Genomic DNA, 19,544 nt, shown 5'->3' on the forward strand with positions numbered 1-19,544 from the left:
TAGCTTCACTCTTTACTGTTATACTGATAATATATTCATATTTTTTTTTTTCAGCAAATCCTTTCGGCCAGAGAAGACTCCCAGTCATTTATTTGAGATCGATGAGGACTTCGACAAAGATGAGGTAGGAAGTTGAGATATATGCAAAGTGATCTTATCCTTAGTGGTTACAGTAGTGGTGGGTTTTATTTCAGGAGAAATCTGCTTTATAGGGAATAGCTCGAGTTTTTACTGAACTTGGATATGTAGTACCTTGTGTTACAGAAATGTTTTATTTTATTATAAATAATAATTGATTTCCTCTTTTTATTGTTCTGCAGGATTCTGCATCAGTATGCTCTCAAAAAGGAGGTGTTATTAAACAAGGTTGGCTTTATAAAGCTAATATTGGGACTACAATCCCCGTCACTATGAAGGTAAGCATTCTGATATCTTATATCATATTATAAGCCTGAGCAAGTGCTGGTAATCAACAGAAGAAGAAGCAAGTGCTGTTAATCTCAAAATTTTATAACCAGCCTGATAAAGAATCCCTTTGCCTTTAAAGTATAACTAAAGGCAAAACTTTTTTTTTTTTTTAAGTTTTAAATAGAGTGGAGAAGGATTAGAATCCCTGCCAGTTTTTTTTTTTTTTTTGCTGTCTGTGTTACCCCTAGGGAGATTCACCCTCTCTATTTGTCCTGTTTACAATTAACATTGAAAGTGAAAGTAAAAGAAAATCCCAAATTTTAGGTTATCCACAATAAAGTGATAGAGGGGAAATCTTCCAATGGGGACACTAGTTCTGGTGACCTGGGGGACCCCAAGAGATTCTCTTAATTTGCAGGGATTTCCTCTCACTTCCTGTTTTGGATATGGGACAGGAAGTAAAGGTAAATCTCCCCATTGTGACAAAGATGGCAAAAATAATCCTTACAGGGGTTATGACCCTGCCTTACTCTATCCAAAATGAAAAACAAGCTTTGCCTATAGTTCTACTTTAAAGATTGATATGGTGTTCAGTATAATCAGCCATTAAAGTTAATAACCTAAGTTACTATTGTTTTACTTTATAAAGGTGCTAAACATTCATCATCAATTGAATCTGTATTTTGCCTTTATTTCTATTATTATTATTAATATTATTATCATATTACAGCAGTTATATAGCGGCAACACATTGCACAGCACTTTACTATGTGTAGACCCAGTTGCAGCGCTGGCATAAGAGGAGCTACTGCATGTTTGGTGGAACTTTATCTGAAATGCTCCAATGCAAATTTGGGCCCCAACGTGCTGGCCAGTGGGAAAGGGTTTTTTTTACAAACTGCTGGACTGTTATTGTGGTGCAACCTCCCTTGAGCAGGATTGCCCCATGTATTTGGTGAATGAGTTACTCTCTGGTCCCACTTGTTTTTCATTACCAATACATTTTCTTTGCCATTGTTTTGTCCAGCTGTTGTGCAATTACTGCTGTTTCTACTCCTTTGACCTTTGGCTATTCTGTTTGGGTCTTAATTTGCTACAATATAAGAAAACAAAAGTCAAAATTTGAATTTTATGTTGCTTGTAACCCTGCAAAAGTCTCAGCTAGGAGATAGCAAAAGAGCAGATGTTAAGAGAAGAGGAGTGATGCTTTTTCTATAAAAAATGTAATGTGAGTGAACAACAATTATAGGATATCCCCATGGGCCCAGGGATAATTGTACTGTCTGCACTCCCACAATAATACTGCACCTGTGATATGCAAAACTCAGAGGAGCGAGGCCTAATGGGGAGTTATATAACAACACATGTACCATGTGTACAGCGCTGCTGCCCTATGTGCATTTGAACAAGAAAGGTCTAACATACAAGATTCCTCCCTTTTATGAACAAGCTGCATGATGTTTATGACAACGATTGATAGCAGAACTCTGTGCCAGAAAGTTGTCAACTGTTATACAGAGCTTATAATGTATTTTAGGATTGATAAATCAAGAAGGAAAGAGGAATGTATATTTGTTTTTTTTGGCAACCCCCAAAAGTATATATATTTTATGTTTTAGATTGTAAGGGTTAAAACCCCTGTTATTTTTTATCAGTCAATGTCCTATTTGTAAAATTTCTCTTTACAACTGGTTATCGAGATGTAATAGGAAGTGAGAGGAAATCTCTACTAAGTGGGACAGTGGGAATGATCTCTGGATTCAGTACAAACCCATGTTCAAACCGAATTTCGCTTGTTCAGAGGTTCAGTGAAGGCCAAACGAAATGGGTATTCAACTGAGCTGAACCTCCAGCTGCAGCGAAAAGTAAAACATTTTGCAGTGGTATTACAACCTAACAACCCATGACGTATCCTCACCCGGCCCATTCAGCTGCTAGATGGGGATTTAGTGGGATCCCAGATGGGGTATAGGTTGGATTTGACATCCAAACTTCAATAAAATTCACCAAACCCACCCTAAACTGAACCCAAGTACATTTTGCATTTCACATTCATCGCTATTAGACACTTGTCACTGGAGCAGGTGTCCTCATTGAAATATTAACCCTCACATGTTCTAGAGACAATTTTTGACTTTCCCTTAATTTCTGTCTTACAAGTACAAATAGAGAGAAAAATGCTCCCAACCAGGGACACAGACAACAATAAAAGTCTGAGAGTGGGTCTATCCCTTTGCTACTCCACCCAAAAAATATAATAAATCACTAAATTTACCCTTTGACACCTCCATGTAGATTATATGTATTGAAGGTGCTATAGAAGGTTTAAGGCCCAGCTCCAGCCAAAGGGTTTTGTTATATTTTGGATAAAGCGGCGACAAAAGGCTAAGCTCCATTTTTTATTTTAGCCATAGTTACATAGTTAGTCAGGTTGACACAAGTTCATCTAGCTCAACCAATAAAAAACACTAACATACAATCCCATATACACAATCCTATACCTATAGTTGATCCAGAGGAAGGCAAAAACCCCCAGCAAAGCATGATCCAATTTGCTACAGCAGGGGAAAAAAATTCCTCCCTGATACCCCGAGAGGCAATCGGATATTCCCTGGATTATCTGTACCTAATAATATTAGTACCCATTATTTATATGCTGGGAAAGATATCCCAAGTTTTTACCCACAACTAAAGCCTAAGGTGCACAGGCTGGTGCTGGGGTAGGAGAAAAGAAAAAAGGGGAAGAAAGAAAAAAGAATGCGGAAAAAGAGATAAAAAGGGAAGGGGGAAAGAAAAAAAGAAAAAAAGGGGGGAAAAAGGAGGAGAGGGAGACAAAAAGGCAGGAGGAGGGAAGGGGAAACGGGAAGGGGGGAAAGGGGGGAAAAAGGGGAAGAATGAAGAAGGGAGAAAAGGAAGGAAAGAGAAGGAGGGGAGGGGGGGGGGGGAAACTGGGAAGGGGAGAAACAAGGAGACCAAGAGTGAATCGACCCAGGGGTCAGAAAAATGATGGGAGGGCTGGTGGGACTTTGGAGGTATCAGGTAGATCAAAAAAATATATAAAAAAAATAATAAGAATGTCCTTAAAAACATGAAATATTTATTAATATTGCATCTTTAAAAACAAAACAGACAATACAAAAATTATTCATATGGATCTGACATGTACAAAATGAATATGTGAGGCCATAAAAGACACAAGGCAAGAACTAGTGAAGATATATAGGTCCAATGATGAACATCAAACCAGTCCCGACATGTTTTGCGGGCAAAGATGCACCGCTTCTTCAGGGGAATAGAAACATATAGGCTGTGCAATGCCTTGATTAGCCTGTACAATACAGCAATGACAAAAATTTGTTATTGGTACACATACATACATGTAAGACATCAGACTTAAAGTGCATGCAAATGTGGAACGTCCAAGTGCATCCGAAACCGCCACCGCAAAAAGGGCCCACCACCAGACAGACTTGGTGAGAGTGCTCCCCAATGAAAACGTCTCCCCAGCGGATGTGGAGGGGCATATAAGGCAGGGGGTATGTATGTGAAACTAAAGACCCACCGACACCAGAAGGAGGGGAGGGTAGTACACATATATGAAAGGCTGATATATATACCTTATTGAGTGTCTTAAGTAGACACACTCACATAGCCAGAATAAGGAATTAGAGGCAGGAGGGCTGCTGCAGAGCGGCAGTATTTGAACCTCAACGTGGGATGTTATCCTATTGAGACGGGGGTGAAATATATAAGCTTACGATCAAAAGTCTTATAGAGTATCTCTACAAGGGAGATTTGGAAAGAGGGGCTTTACCTGCGGAGTGGCGAATCATAGGAAAACTTTTTTAAGAATCTGTATAAAGATGGTAACTTTAAGCACAATCAGACCAGGTGGTAAAGTCTTGAGACTATGCCAATGAGCCAGAAATATAACGCCATCCATTACACGCTTCTATAGAATATAACCGGGGAAATAGAAATTAATAGACATATCTATTCGGGAGTACCATATGCAGTGATATAGAATGATGTAATCCGGGGTTCTTACCCACGTGAAGCCGCCATACAGATGAACGCCATCTCCTGAATGGAAGGTAAGTGTGGCCCCGCCTGATATGGCCCTCAACCCGGCACCAGATTGCGCATGACGTCATGCGCAACGTGGGCGGGTCAGGTCCTCAACTGCGCACGTGTCGTTCTAAGTGCGGGCCACAAACGGCAGCCCCGAACGGCCACAACAGCGCCAGCCAGACTAAAAACATCCGGTCAGCGATGTGCGAGAGGACCACACATCCGCTGGGAAGTATGGGGAGCACGCCACCATCCGGGCGGAGGGGAAATTGCAGCGGAGGACAACAATCGGATGCCAAACCGACGTCCACAGAAACATGACATGCAGTTACATCAAAACAATAAACATGAACAATTCATTAGTTATGGAAAAAACACCTTATGACAGTAAACCTTATGCCATGATATCAATAGAAACATAGAGGGAACATATAGTCCCTCACAGTTTCTACATAAAGGTACCCTATTAGGGAATACATTGACCCCCCAGAAAAAGGGAGAACCCAATGGGAAAATAAATCTATACAAATGTTATATTTCTAGATGCTACAGCAAATTAAAGTATTGAATCTTGGAGAGACATAAATAGGCATTAATTATTTAGGACAAATTTGAAGAAAAGACAGTATTTCCAATGTTTGGAATGACTGAGAACTTACCAATCTCCAGATCCGAAACTACGGTATCGCGGGGTGTGGATAGTCGGGGTGGACAGTGTGGTGCACAATGGGGGCATGGATGCCAGACAAATCACCTGGATCAGACTCAATGAAATTAAACAGAATGGTTTGGGAGGATGGGGAAAAAGAAACCAGTTTACCCTAGGAATGGTTTGTAGGTCAAGACCTCGTTGATCGGCGTAGTAGCCTCTAGGGATTCTATCCAGTTGGATTCCCTTTGTAGGATGCGTTTATCCCAGTTCCCCCCACGGGGGTCCAGGGAAATGACCTCCAAAACAAAAAAAGAAACCACAGAGTTGTCATATTTATGACGAAATCCTATATGACGTGTAACACTAGTTTGTATAGTGCCCCCCTCAGAATGGTAAATGTGGTCACCTATACGCTTGCTGAGTTTTCTAATAGTTTTGCCGACATAAAATGCCCCGCAACAACAGGTCATGAGGTAAATCAATCCCTGTGTGTTGCAGTCAGCATGATGTCTGGAATGGAACCATTTCCCATTGGGTAGGCGAATGCCTGTTCCGGTTCTGACCCAAGGACATTTGTCACAAGACCCACAACGATATGTGCCTTTTTTAAGACCTTCGTTAGTCGTTTCACTGATGTAATGGCTTTTAGTAAGGCAATCACGAAGGGAAGTGGCTCGTCTAAATACCAGACTAGGTCTGGCATTTAGATATTTGTTCAGGGTGTAATCTTGGGTGATAATAGGCCAGTGACGTTTCAAAATATTCCGTAGAATGTCATCATGTGCAGAATACGTGGTGATAAACCTGACATTTTTATCGTCCTTTTTAGAGGTCGTTTTGTATAGCAAATCGGCTCTCGATGGGTTTTGGCCCTATTGTAGGCTTTCCTGAGCAGCGTTTTAGAATATCCTCTGGCAAGGAGTCGCTCACGCAACTGGTCGGCTTGGACACGAAAATTAGCTTCCGCAGAACAATTCCTGCGGAGCCTGAGATATTGGGCATATGGAATACTTGCGATCAAGGGGGTGGGATGGGCACTTGCTGCGCTAAGTATGGTATTGCCCGCACTAGGTTTGCGGTAGAGATCAGTGTCAATGTGTCCATCCGGGGAGAGGCTGATGTTCAGATCCAAGAATGAAACAGAGTGTTTGTCAAAGGTATATGTAAATTTAAGATTTAGATTGTTGTTATTGATAGCCGTAAGGAATGATGAAAGTTCATCTTGTGTACCTGTCCATATGATCAGCAGATCATCAATGAACCTGTACCAAATCAAAATCTGAGACATCCACTGTTCCATTCCCTCGTCCGAAAAAATCAGCCTCTCCCAGGCGCCTAGGTATAAATTGGCATAGTAGGGTGCGCAGCAAGTGCCCATAGCCACCCCCTGGATCTGCAGGTATGTTTGTTCCAAGAAGGTAAAATAATTCCTGGTAAGCATAAATCTCAGCAATTTGAGGACGAAGTCCATCAAAGGCCAGGTTTTGTAATCCTGTTCCTTGAGGAAAGATTCGGCCATCCGGATGCCCTGGTCGTGCGGGATACTGAAGTATAAAGCTTCAATATCAATTGCTACAAGCAGGGCATCCGGAGGAACCTGAATCTCCTCAAGGTGTTTAAGAAGATCAGTAGTAACCCTGATATAAGATGGGAGTGCCAAGACAAGAGGCAGCAAAAACGAATCCACGAATTTGCTGGCATGTTCCGCGAGCGACTCGTTGCCAGAGACGATAGGTCTGCCGGGGGGGGGGGGGTGTACAAGACTTTTATGCACCTTAGGTAAGGTGTAAAAAGTAGGGGTTTTGGGGTATTTTATTAACAAAAAATTATACTTGTCCTTGTCTATGAGGCCCTGAGTAAAGGCCTCGATACATAGGGACTTGTATTCACAAATGAAGTCCTTTATGCAGTCGGACGCAATGGGACAATACCATTCTCGGTTGCATAGAACTTCTAGGCACATTGTTTCATATTGGTGGGGGGGGACATAACAACTATGTTGCCCCCTTTATCTGAGGGTTTTATTAGGATCTCCTTGTTGTTTTGAAGTGATACTAGGGCTGAAGTCTGTTCTCGAGTTAGGTTCCTGGAAATAGAGGGCAAGGCTGTTGTTTTTAAGTCTCTGGACACTCGTTGGACAAAGGTCCAGATGTTGGCATTAGTGGATAGATCTGGAAATTTTTCCGATTTTGGTTTGAAGACCTTTTTGGGTGGGATTTTCAAAATAGGTGGAGGGGCTCCATCAGAGAAATCTGTGGAATCAATGATTGATACAACCTCGGTATTACCTTCTTCATATAAAAGGACTAGATCTTTTATGGCCCGGCTCTCAGCCATGGTAAAGTGCTTGGTCTGTTCGGCTAATTGTTTTTCAAAATTTTTTTGTTTTCTGTCATCATCGAACATAAACTTGAAAGTGAGGTTTCTTGCAAAAAGATGTAAGTCTGTTTCCCAGCATATACATTATACAACTTAGGGATGTGGTACCTCTTGATATAATTTTTTGATACAAACACACAATTTATTTGCATAGTACCCATTATTATTTACACCTAGGAAAGAATCCAGGCCTTTTTTAAAGCAATCTACTGAGCTGGGCCAGAACCAACTCTGGAGGGAGTCTATTCCACATTTTCACAGCTGTTACGGTGAAAAAACCTTTCTGTATTTGGAGATGAGATCTCTTTTCCTCTAGGTGTAAAGAGTGCCCCCTTGTACTCCTTAAAGTGAATAACTCAACACCAAGTTCACTATATGGCCCGCTTATGTATTTGTACATGTTGATCATATCCCCCCTCAATCTCCTTTTCTCAAGAGAGAATAAATTCAGTTCCTCTAATCTTTCCTCGTAGCTGAACTCTTCCATGCCTCTTATTAGTTTGGTTGCCCTTCTCTGCACTCTCTCCAGTTCCCCGATATCCTTTTTAAGAACTGGTGCCCAACACTGAACTGCATATTGCAGATGAGGTCCTACTAATGATTTGTACAGGGACAAAATTATATCTCTCTCTCTGGAGTCCTCTTAATACAAGAAAGGACTCTTCTTGCTTTGGAAACTGCAGTTTGGCATTGCATGCTATTATTAAGCATATGATCTACCAGAACACCCAGATCTTTCTCCAGGTTTCCCCGCAATGCAGTGTACCTGAGGTTTTCGTGTATGTCACCTGTGCTTTCCTCTAGAAATCAGGCATTTTTTATGTGTTTTCTGAAAGCACAGCAAAGATGAAGCATGCAAGTCTTTTGGTGCATTTTCCAAAATTGCACCAAAAATGTCCACTCTAATAGAAGTCTATGGGGAAGTGCAGGTAAACCGCATGAAAAGTTTGTGTTTACTGTGCTGCACCCGCTCTGCGAATAAAGCACACCAGAGCAGTGTGAAAGCTCCTTTAAGGCCCCTATAGGTTTTTATTGCCATCTGTGTCTCTAGTGAGGTGATATCTTATTGGTTCCAATCAGTACAGGAAGTGATGAGAAATGTCTCCAACAGGGACACAAACATGCTGAGCCTCAGTGAATGTAATCCAAAGAATTAAAGTGGTGGGCCAAGAAGAGTGAAGCTGGGGAGAAAAGGTTAGATGATGATGGATTTCCCCCAAACAGGAAATGAGGCAATCTGTATCTGACTTGCTGCAGCTTCTACTGCACACTGTGAGAAGCTCACAATGTGCAGGGAAATCAGACTAAGCATTTGAAGCACATGAGAGAGGAGCCTGTAAAGCTGTGTAACACTGAATGTAACGTTGGAGTTTAGCTTTAAACTCACACACTTGTTGCTGTCCAGTGTCCAGTGCATAAATTACCCAAAGTCCAACTCCAGTTTTTATGTGTTTGTTTTTGAGAGAGTGGGAAAAGGTAAGAGCCTCTGTCTGCACTCCATTGGGGGGCTTTCCGTGTTCTTTCTGACACCCACCATCTGGACAGGAAGTGAGGTTAATCTACCAAACAGGAAAACCTCCCCTCATCAGGTTTGGCTGATATTTTTTTAATTCTTGTTGAATATTTGTAAAAGAGATGATTTCACTATTACAATAGAACAGAAAAAGTATAGAATTCCATCCATTAAAAGTTGATTTATGTTAGAAGCAGTACACTTTAGCCCTGTTTGTTGTTGTCTGTGGCTGTGACCCTACCATACAGATACATTGTGGAAGAGTACGTTACAGGCTAATCCTGAGGTGTCAAACTCCATTTAATTACGGGCCGCATCAGCATTATGGTTGTCCTCAAAGGGCCGGTTGTATCTGTAAGACTATATAAATTTATGCAGGGCTTTTTTTCTTTTTAAGAGAATAGGTGCAGGAACTCAACCAATCCCCCCCCCCCCCCAAATTGCACTGATTGGTCGGTGTGGCCAAATTGGGAAGATTTAACAGGGCAATAAATACAGGGAGCGCGTTATGTACTGAGTGCACGGTTCAGGGGTGCGCTGTGTACAGAGTGCAAGGTTGGGGAGTGCGCTACATACAGGGCATTAGGAGAGAGAGAGAGCGGGGCTTAGGATGTGCTATGCCCAATGTGTAGGGTTCAGCTCTCTTTTACAGGCTGTCCACATTTCACTTCCACCTCTCCCCCTGGGTGCGAGGGCCACATGAAATAGCTTGGCGGGCTATATTCAGCCCGCAGGCCTTGTGTTTGACACACGTGGGCTAAACTCTCTGTCACCATAAAGCATTAATATAACAGTAGCCAAACATTTTCACAAAATAATCTTCACATTTTTATGTAGACCAAGCTGTCCAACAAAAGTGACAGTGACGGGTTGGGACAAACTATAAGATTACAGTGGTCAGCTTTTTTACTATGGTTTTAAAATCCTTTTTACAAAGAAATAGCTGGAGCTGCTAAAGCATCCCTTGCTGTGGACAGCTTGGTTTGACTGTAATGGTGAAAAAAGTAGAAAAAAAAGTCATGAAAAAGAAAACAATACTAATGATTTACTAAATTGTATATTTACAGTTATCATAACATGGTACTTTTGAGCTAGTCAACCTTAAATTAGTATGGGGGCAGGAATCCAAATCAGCCTTCTAAAATATACCAGAACATCCAGAACTAAAACAAGTGTTGTTTGGGGCACAGTATGTCTAAACCCCCAAACAAAAAATTTGTTGCAGCTTACTGGTCTTAGACTTGAGGTCTTATTGTCCTTTTTTCAGTGTTTTCTCCCTTAATTTTAACCGAGTGATCTTGCCAGTAACACATTTTCTGTCCTAGGGTGACTACCCTCACTAACTGCACTGTATCTATGGAGAAGCAGTGTTATTAGCCTAGGATAATGTCCTGATTTGTACTACAAACACCTCCCCACTTATTTTTTTCAAAGAAGGGCATTGCTTTGTAGTTTACAGAAGACAGCCAAGAAAACTGAATGCATTATTTGAGATCTCAGTTTAGTTCTTAGGAAGTTACAACATTTCTAATAGCAACAGGTTTATTTCAGTACTTGCAGAAAGTGTACTTAGCCCTAAAATAGTTGAAATTCATGAATTAGATAACATCTATCCTTGCAGTGGGACCTTCTATTTGCACTGCAGGAATCAAATGCTGGTTTAGTCTGGGGGTGCAGGGAAAAAGTGTCATACCTTGGCCCAGATGGGGAGAGAGGAATGCCCAATGTCCAGAGTAATACCACCAAAGAAGTGGAGTGCATGTGCTCAGCGTCATATCCAGAGGTTGTCTTTGGGAAATAGACGTATGAGTGGTGCCAGCATTGCTGCAGAGGTTGAAGGGGTGGGGGGTCGGCCTGTCAGTGCTCAGACCATACGCCGCACACTGCATCAAATTTGTCTGCATGGTTGTCGTCCCAGAAGGAAGTCTCTTCTAAAGATGATGCACAAGAAAGCCGGCAAACAGTTTGCTGAAGACAAGCAGACTAAGGACATAAATTACTGGAACCATGTCCTGTAGTCTGATGAGACCAAGATACATTTTTTGGTTCAGATAGTGTCAAGCATGTATGGCAGTAACCAGGGGAGACTACATAGACAAGTGTGTCTTGAGTGTCATGATCTTGGGCTGCATGGGTGCTGCTGACACTGGGGAGCTACAGTTCAACTTCATTGCGGTAACCATGAATGCCAACATGTACTGTGACATACTGAAGCAGAGCATGACCCCCTTCCTTCGGAGACTGAGCCGCAGGGCAGTATTCCAACATGATAACGACTCCAAACACACCTCCAAGACGACCACTGCCTTGCTAAAGAAGCTGAGGGTAAAGGTGACGGACTGGCCAAGCATGTCTCCAGACCTAAACCCTATTGAGCATCTGTGGGGCATCCTCAAGCAGAAGGTGGAGGAGCTCAAGGTCTCTAACATCCACCAGCTCCGTGATGTCATCATGGTGAGGAAGAGGACTCCAGTGGCAACCTGTGAAGCTCTGGTGAACTCCATGCTCAAGAGGGTTAAGGCAGTGCTGGAAAATATTGGGGGCCACAGAAAATATTGACACTTTAGACCCAATCTGGACATTTTTTTTGCTAGGGGTGTACTCACTTTTGTTTCCAGCAGTTTAGACATTAATGGCTGTGTGTTGAGTTATTTTGAGGGGACAGCAAATTTACACTGTTATACAAGCTCTACACTCACTACTTTACATTGAGCAAAGTGTAATTTCTTCAGTGTTGTCACATGCAAAGATATAATAAAATATTTACAAAAATGTGAGGGGTGTACTCACTTTTGTGAGATACTGTATTAGCACTACTATTAGTGGAGATATGTTGTTTTGGTTAACATCATTTTTAAACTGAATTTATTTCATCATTTTACTATACTTGCTCTTTACCAGTATTTTGAATATAGCGCTTATATAAGCAGGAAAATACATCCAGGACTGAATAACAGTCACTTTCTTACTTAAAGGGTAACTCCACTTTTGTGGGGAAAACAATTGCAAATAAAGAACAAAACATATAGCGTATGCAATTGCAATACAAGTCATATTGTAATTGAATATTATTAAAAATTACCTTTTCCTTGTATTCTCCATGTCTGTCTGAGGGGGCTCTGCCTGACTCCATGGGTCATGCTCATGTAGTCTTACTTTATAAGTCACGAAAGATCCATCTTCCTGTGCCTCCTACAGGCCCATTGCCCTCCTAAATGTCGACTTTAAGATTTTGACAAAACTCATTACCAGACTTTTACAGCCCATGCTACCCACAATCATCTATTCGGATCAGACCGGGTTCATGGCTGGCAGAGCCACAGAGGTGAAATTATGCAGATTATACACTAACATTCATGCTTCACATCTTAATGGAGGTTCTCGGGTTGTGGCCTCATTAGACATAGAAAAGGCCTTCGACACTGTCGAATGGCCCTTTTTATGGGAGGTGCTTCGCAGAATGGGTTTCCTGTCTTCATTAAATGGTTACAGACTTTATATACGCACCCCATTGCCACGGTCAGATTGGGGGGAGGCCTGTCACTCCCTTTCTCCTTATCCAGGGGGTACCCCGCAGAGCTGCCCTCTATCTCCGACTCTCTTTTCCATTGCTATAGAGTCTGTAGTTGAGGCCCTCCACACTGCTCCGAATATCAAAGGGGTGCGAGTTGGATGACTGGAGGAGAGGGTACCCATGTACCTGGATGACCCTTTACTGTTTCTAAATGATGCTGGACCTTCCCTGCAAGGTGCCTTACAAATATTAAACTCTTTCTCATCTGTTACCAGTTTTAAAGTTAATTGTACTAAATCCTTACTGTTTCCGATATATTCTGAAGCCCCTTCTGACATTCCATTGCAGAGGGTTGAGAACTTTAAGTACTTGGGAGTGGTGATTTCTTGCCAGGCCTCCTGAATTTCTTTAATTGAATTTGACCCCGATTCTGGGGGATGTGCTGCTGAAGCTGAAGGCATGGGAATCCCTACCATTATCTCTATTGAGGCACATTAATCTGTTGAAAATGAAAATTCTCCCAAAGTCTGCGTATTTATTTAGACATTCCCCCCAATGGATCCCTAAATAATTTTTTCCAAGATTCAACCAACTATTCTCATCCTTTCTATGGAGGCCAAAAAACCCTAGGTATAAACTGACCACCCTAATGGGTCCCTGTAATCAGGGCAGCCTAGCCTTTTCAGACCTCAGACACAGACCTCAGATACAAATACTTTCTAGCCACCCAGCTGGTCACGGCCGCGTGGTGGTTGAGTCCAGACCTAAACAACCCTTCCGTCCTGCTGGAAGCCACAGTAGTAAACTCCCTGGAAGCTCTCAAATTTCTTTTATTTAAAGGCCCCGGGCCCCCTATAGTTTGACTCCACCAATGCTCAGTACCATCTAAGCGTAGGGGGCTGGGCTGAGATGTGAGCATTACCCCAGGGCATCAATCTCTCCAAAAGCCCCCTTGTAGTGAAACCCCACCTTCCCTCAGTTCTATAAATTACCGGAGCCCATCCTGTCGATTAAAATTAAATTAGTTTTGCAGATTGTCACTAGCCAGGCATTGTCTCCCCTGTTCTTACTTACTTCAACTTTCAATCTGCCTAGTTCATATTATTATTGGTATTACCAGCTTTCCCATGCCTTCCATGTTCAGTTCGCTTAAGGAAACCCATTGGCTGAACAATCAATCCTGGAGACGGTACTACGGTCTGATTGTTTGGAAAAACCCACCTCTAGATTGTACTCCCATTTCATTTCAGTTTCTCTCCCAGTATTGGAGGGTCTCAGGACTAGATATATACCTGATCTAGACAATGATGACTGGGACGATGTGTGGGACTTCCCCTTCCGATCTTTGGTTTCCTTGAGGGACCACTTAATTCAATTTAAATTGGTACACCAAGCCTACTTCACCCCATATAGACTTCACAAAATTAATTCCACATGTCCCCTGAGTGCTGGCGGCATGGAGCGGTTCCGGGGGATTTCTCACACATATTCTGGAACTGTCCACTCATTGCTAGATTCTGGGAAGAGGTAGTGACCTTGTTGAACTCCTTTGTTTCCACCCCCTTGCAATCTTCAATGTCCGTGTGTCAGCTGGGACTGGTGGAGGATCTTCTGCCACAGTGGCGGAGGGAATGCTAGCCAATCTTACACTATTTTAGGCCAGAAAAACTATTGCCCTTTATTGGAAAAAATCCACCCCTCCTATGCTTCGATTTTGAAAACACCTGATTATTAACAGCTTACCACTTTATAAAGACACTTAGGCTCCATGTACACGGGACGTTAGAAAAAACGTCCTGCAAAGCTATTTCTGACGCCGGGAAAAAGCAGCTGTTAAACGTGCTTTCAGTAGCTTTTTCCATTCGCGTTATTGCACGTTTGGCCACGTTGCTTTTAGCAGCGTTTTTTCTGCCTCCATTCAAAATCAATGGTTCCCTATGGGAGCCTATTGATTTAAATGGAAGTTGCACCACAAGTCGGATCCGACTTGCGGCGCGACTTGCACTGTGAGAATCTTGAGGGGGAACTCCACGCCAAAAATGGGAAAAAAAATGCGTAGGGGTCCCCCCCAGGTTCCAAACCAGGCCCTTCAGGTCCGGTATGGAATTTGAGGGTAGCCCCATGCCAAAAAACGGCGTGGGGTCCCCCCCAAAATCCATACCAAACCCTTATCCGACCATGCAGCCCGGCAGGCCAGGAAAGGGAAGGGGACGAGCGAGCGGCCCCACCCCCCCTGGACCACACCAGGCCACATGCCCTCAACATGGGGGGGTGTTGGTGCTTTGGGGCAGGGGGAGCTCTGCACCCCCCACCTCAAAGCACCTTGCCCCCATGTTGATGAGGACAAGGGCCTCATCCCCACAACCCTGGCCGGTGGTTGTGGGGGTCTGCGGGCAGGGGGCTCATCGGAATCTGGAAGCCCCCTTTAACAAGGGGGCCCCCCAGATCCCGGACCCCCTCCCTATATGAATGGGTATGGGGTACACTGTACCCCTACCCATTAACCCAATAAAAGGCAGTGTATGGAAATAACGACAGGAGACGTTTTGGAAAGTTTATTAAAAATCTTCATCTGTTCTTCTCTGCTCTGGTCTTCTCCCTCTCCTGGTCTTCTGGTCTTCTGCTCTTTTGCTGTCCACTCTTCTGCTCTTTTGCCCTCGGCTCTTCTCTTCTTCTTCTTCTTCTTCTTCCTCCGGTCCTCCTCAGAAAGATTGTCTCCGGTGATTATGCCGGTCTCCTGTCTCTGCAGCTTGTTATATAGCCATTGTGGGCGTGGCCCCCGATGACGTCATCGGGATGCCCCGCCCCCTCATGTCACAGATGACATCATCTGTGACATAAGGGGGCGTGGCCCCCGATGACGTCATCGGGCCACGCCCCTAATGGCTATATAATAAGCTGCAGAGACCGGCATAATCACCGGAGACGTCGTCGTCGGAGGACAGGAGGAAGAAGAAGAGCCGACAGTCAAAGAGCAGAAGACCAGAAGACCGGAGAGGAGAAGACAAGAAGAGCAGACAGCAGAAGAGCGGACAGCAAAAGAGCAGAAGACCACGGAGAGGAGAAGACAAGAAGAGCGGACAGCAAAAGAGCAGATGACCAGAGAGGAGAAGACCGGATGAAGATTTTTAATAAACTTTCCAAAACGTCTCCTGTCGTTATTTCCATACACTGCCTTTTATGTGGTGAATGAGTAGGGGTACAGTGTACCCCATACCCATTCACATAGGGAGGGGGTCCGGGATCTGGGGGGCCCCCTTGTTAAAGGGGGCTTCCAGATTCCGATGAGCCCCCTGCCCGCAGACCCCCACAACCACCGGCCAGGTTGTGGGGATGAGGCCCTTGTCCTCATCAACATGGGGGCAAGGTGCTTTGAGGTGGGGGGTGCAGAGCTCCCCCTGCCCCAAAGCACCAACACCCCCCCATGTTGAGGGCATGTGGCCTGCTGTGGTCCAGGGGGGGTGGGGCCCCTTGCTCGTCCCCTCCCCTTTCCTCACAGTGCAAGTCGCGCCGCAAGTCGGATCTGACTTGTGGTGCGACTTCCATTCAAATCAATAGGCTCCCATAGGGAACCATTGATTTTGAATGGAAGAAAAAAAACTTATAACGTGGCTGAACGTAGGTTCATCACGTTCAGTCACGTTTAGTCTAGTTCGGCCGCGTTTCGGCGTTTGAAACGCCGGGAAACACACGTTCGAACGCAAATAATTGCGTTCTAAAAAAAATCCCTGAACGCAACTGCCTGCAAATTACTGTAAATGACCATGTGTACATGGACAGATAAGATAACATGGAGCTGCGTTCAAGGGCTTCTGAAAAAAATGCCCAACTGCTCCTAAACGGCCATTTCCAGCGTCCCATGTACATGGAGCCTTATACTAACAGGGGGAGGCCCCCATAAATATGATAACGTTTGGGCTAAGTGGCTGGCAGAGCCTTCTACAGCTTCGGACATCTCCACAAGCCCCTAAGTATTGAATCAACACACCTTCTCTTATAGCGATTACACGGTGCTGATGGCATCATGCAATGTTAAACATTGCTTTTTTGTTTTTTATTTTTGAAATTTCCTTTGTTATTGTGGTGATTGGAAGGATACTTACCATCTATGATACCGCTGTCACTCTCCTTTCTTGATTGAAGGTGTATATTTATCACAATATCAGAGATGTGATCTTCTGAGTGTTTCAACGACGTACCTATATGCTCAACGTATACTGTGTTGTTGTCTTGTTCAAAAAAAAAAACAGATCTTTAAAAAAAAAAAATACCTTTTGTGTACTGGACACCCCTCAGAAACATAATTTCCTGCTTGTGTGATTAACTCACTGATTTTCCCAGAAGTCTGCCTAAGATACAAGTCAGATTTCAGGCATCCCCTGGAACAAAAAAATGCAATTTTCGATGAGATATTCCCAAAAGGAACACGTCTGTAGGGATGCAGGCCCAGCAGCTTTCCTCATTAGTGCTCTGCAGCTGTACAGCTGATTGATAATTATGAAACCACTCCCATTAGACCCACTTAGCACAGAGAAAAAGAGGAACAATCATTGATTTCTTAAAAATAACAAAAAGGTAGGAATCTGCAACAAAGTTTGTTATAATCCTTGTAATATACATAGATCACCCAGAGGGGATTGTTTTCCTCAACAAAAGTGGAGTTATGTTTTAAAGCTGAAATTTAGCTAAAAAGAAATTCCATACAGTTTTAGTCACATCACTTACCTGTAATGAAGACTATCCCATGTTGTACAGGCAGCTAGATCCTGGAGAAACCTTCACGACAGGAATGCCCAGTCCTCAATAGTACAGATGGTCCGATGGAGACACACCCCCTCCTTCCTCTTCCTCTTCCTCCATTGAGAAACGTTATTTCATTAATTACACTACTTGTAACACAATCTGTGAATGGAGGAGAGTCTGATCAGTCATAGGATTATATTCTTCATTCACAGAATCTGTTCTAAGCAGTGAAATCAGTGAAATATTTTTTTTTCATTGGTGAAGGAAGAAGGAGGGGCGTGTCCTCTTATGTCCAACGGTACTGCTGTTCTGCCTGAAAATCAAAGCTTTTTCTATTGGCGGGCTCAGATGTGTATATATACATCTAAGGCAGTTTTGCTCCTCATGAATTAAAGCCGCCCTGCTAGTCATTTTAAACTTTAAAAATAAACAGTTCAATTATTCCAGCATCTGGCAGATCCCAAAATTGTACACTGAGCTGCGCATGCGTAGTACAGTATACATTGTCAAGAAGTCAGAAAACAGAATTATTTACTGCAGAAGCGATTGCAGAAGGGAGCATGTCACTTCTGCAATGAAAAGCTCGCCTGTTCACATGTTTTTAATTTTTAGGTAAAGTTCCGCTTTAGTGAAACATTAACTGAGGCTAGCCAATTTCCGATAATGTTACCCCTAGGACAACTAAACCATTGAAACTTGATTTTATCGGTGCTAAACCTATCCTGTGCTGAACTCATACAGCCCTTAAACTGAGGTTAAACATGAACCTCAATTTCTGAATGCTATGACAAAAGGTTTTTTTCTGACGCTCTACAGCTTCCTGTCTCTTGCCTGCTCTCTGCACTATGGGTGAGCATAATCACACTTCTCAAGACCTTCCTCCGTGTGCTGTCTGATCCTGCAAACTGCCGAACACTCGGCATAACTGAAAGTAATAGAGCCTGAAAGACTCACAGTGCAGACCTTGTCATTCTCAGCCTGATACCTGCCATGCTGGGAGTAATGAGAAGACACTATGAATTTGATTTACTAAAACTGAAGAGTGCAAAATCTAGTGCAGCTGTTCATGATAGCCAATCATCTTCTAACTTCAGCTTGTTCAATTAACCACTTCAGCTCTGGAAGGTTTTACTCCCTTAAAGAGGTTGTAAACCCATACAACTTTTTTTTTTTGCAACCTGTAAGAGAAACACATAATGAGCTAGTATGCATCGCATACTAGCTCATTATGAAATACTTACCTTATAATGAGCCCCCGCCGTGCCGCCCGCTTACCTGTATGACGGGCGACATGTCCAGTCGCCCGTCTTCCAGGATCGCGGCATCCGGCCATCTGATTGGCCGGAGCCGCGGTGACATCACTCCCGCGCACGCGCGCGGGAGCCGACAGTCATGGCACGGGGCTCTGAAGAAACGGCACTGGCCGTTCCTTCAGAGTGCATGCGCCAGTGACGTCACTGGCTGCATGTAAGGTAAATATCTCCTAAACGGTACATGTTTAGGGGGTATTTACAGTACCTATAGGTAAGCCTTATCATAGGCTTACCTATAGGTACAAGTGTCAGAGGAGGGTTTACTTCCTCTTTAACGACCGGGCCATTTTTTGTGAATCGGCACTGCGTTGCTTTAACTGATTATTGTGCGGTCGTGCGACGTCATTCCCAAATACAATTGATGTCTTTTTTTCCCCACAAATAGAGCTTTCTTTTGGTGGTATTTGATCACCTCTGCGGTGTTTCGATTTTGCGCTATAAACAAAAAAAAAGAGCAACAATTTTGAAAAAAACACAATATTTTTTACTTTCTGCTATAATAAATTGTTTTATCATTTTAGGCCAATTTGTATTCTGCTGATACTTTGGTATAATAAAAAATCCCAAAAAGCATATTATTTATTTATGTTTTTATTAGTAATGGCGGCGATTAGCAATTTTTATCGGGACTTAGACATTGCGGTTTACAGATCAGACACCTAACTGACATTTTTGACATTTTTTGGGGACCAGTGACATTAATACAGTAATCAGTACTAAATAATATGCACCGTTACTGTATAAATGACACTGGCAGGGAAAGGGTTAACATTGGGGGTGATCAAGGGGTTAAATGTGTTCCCTTTTGTGCTTACTAACTTTGTGGGGGTATGGGTTGGACAGAGGCAGGGAGAAATCAGTGATTCAGCTTAGCTGAATAACACGATCTTTCCCTGCCTCTTTGACAGAAGACCTTGCTTTGTTTACATAAGCTGGCGGCTCTTCTGTCAT

At 43.2% G+C, this 19,544-nt stretch overlaps 1 protein-coding gene across 2 annotated transcripts in view; it reads left to right on the forward strand.

Moving 5' to 3' along the window:
- Nucleotides 1–19,544, forward strand: part of DOCK11 (dedicator of cytokinesis 11) — a 537,932-nt gene that overhangs the window by 60,275 nt on the left and 458,113 nt on the right. For both annotated transcript variants that reach the window (XM_082263555.1, XM_082263556.1), the window contains exons 5-6: nt 55–124; nt 321–416. In XM_082263555.1, the coding sequence (XP_082119681.1) occupies nt 55–124; nt 321–416 (166 nt within the window). The remainder of the gene's footprint in view (nt 1–54; nt 125–320; nt 417–19,544) is intronic.

This window comes from Pelophylax lessonae, assembly GCF_965119305.1.
Source record: "Pelophylax lessonae genome assembly, chromosome: 7".
NCBI classification, from domain to species: domain Eukaryota; kingdom Metazoa; phylum Chordata; class Amphibia; order Anura; family Ranidae; genus Pelophylax; species Pelophylax lessonae.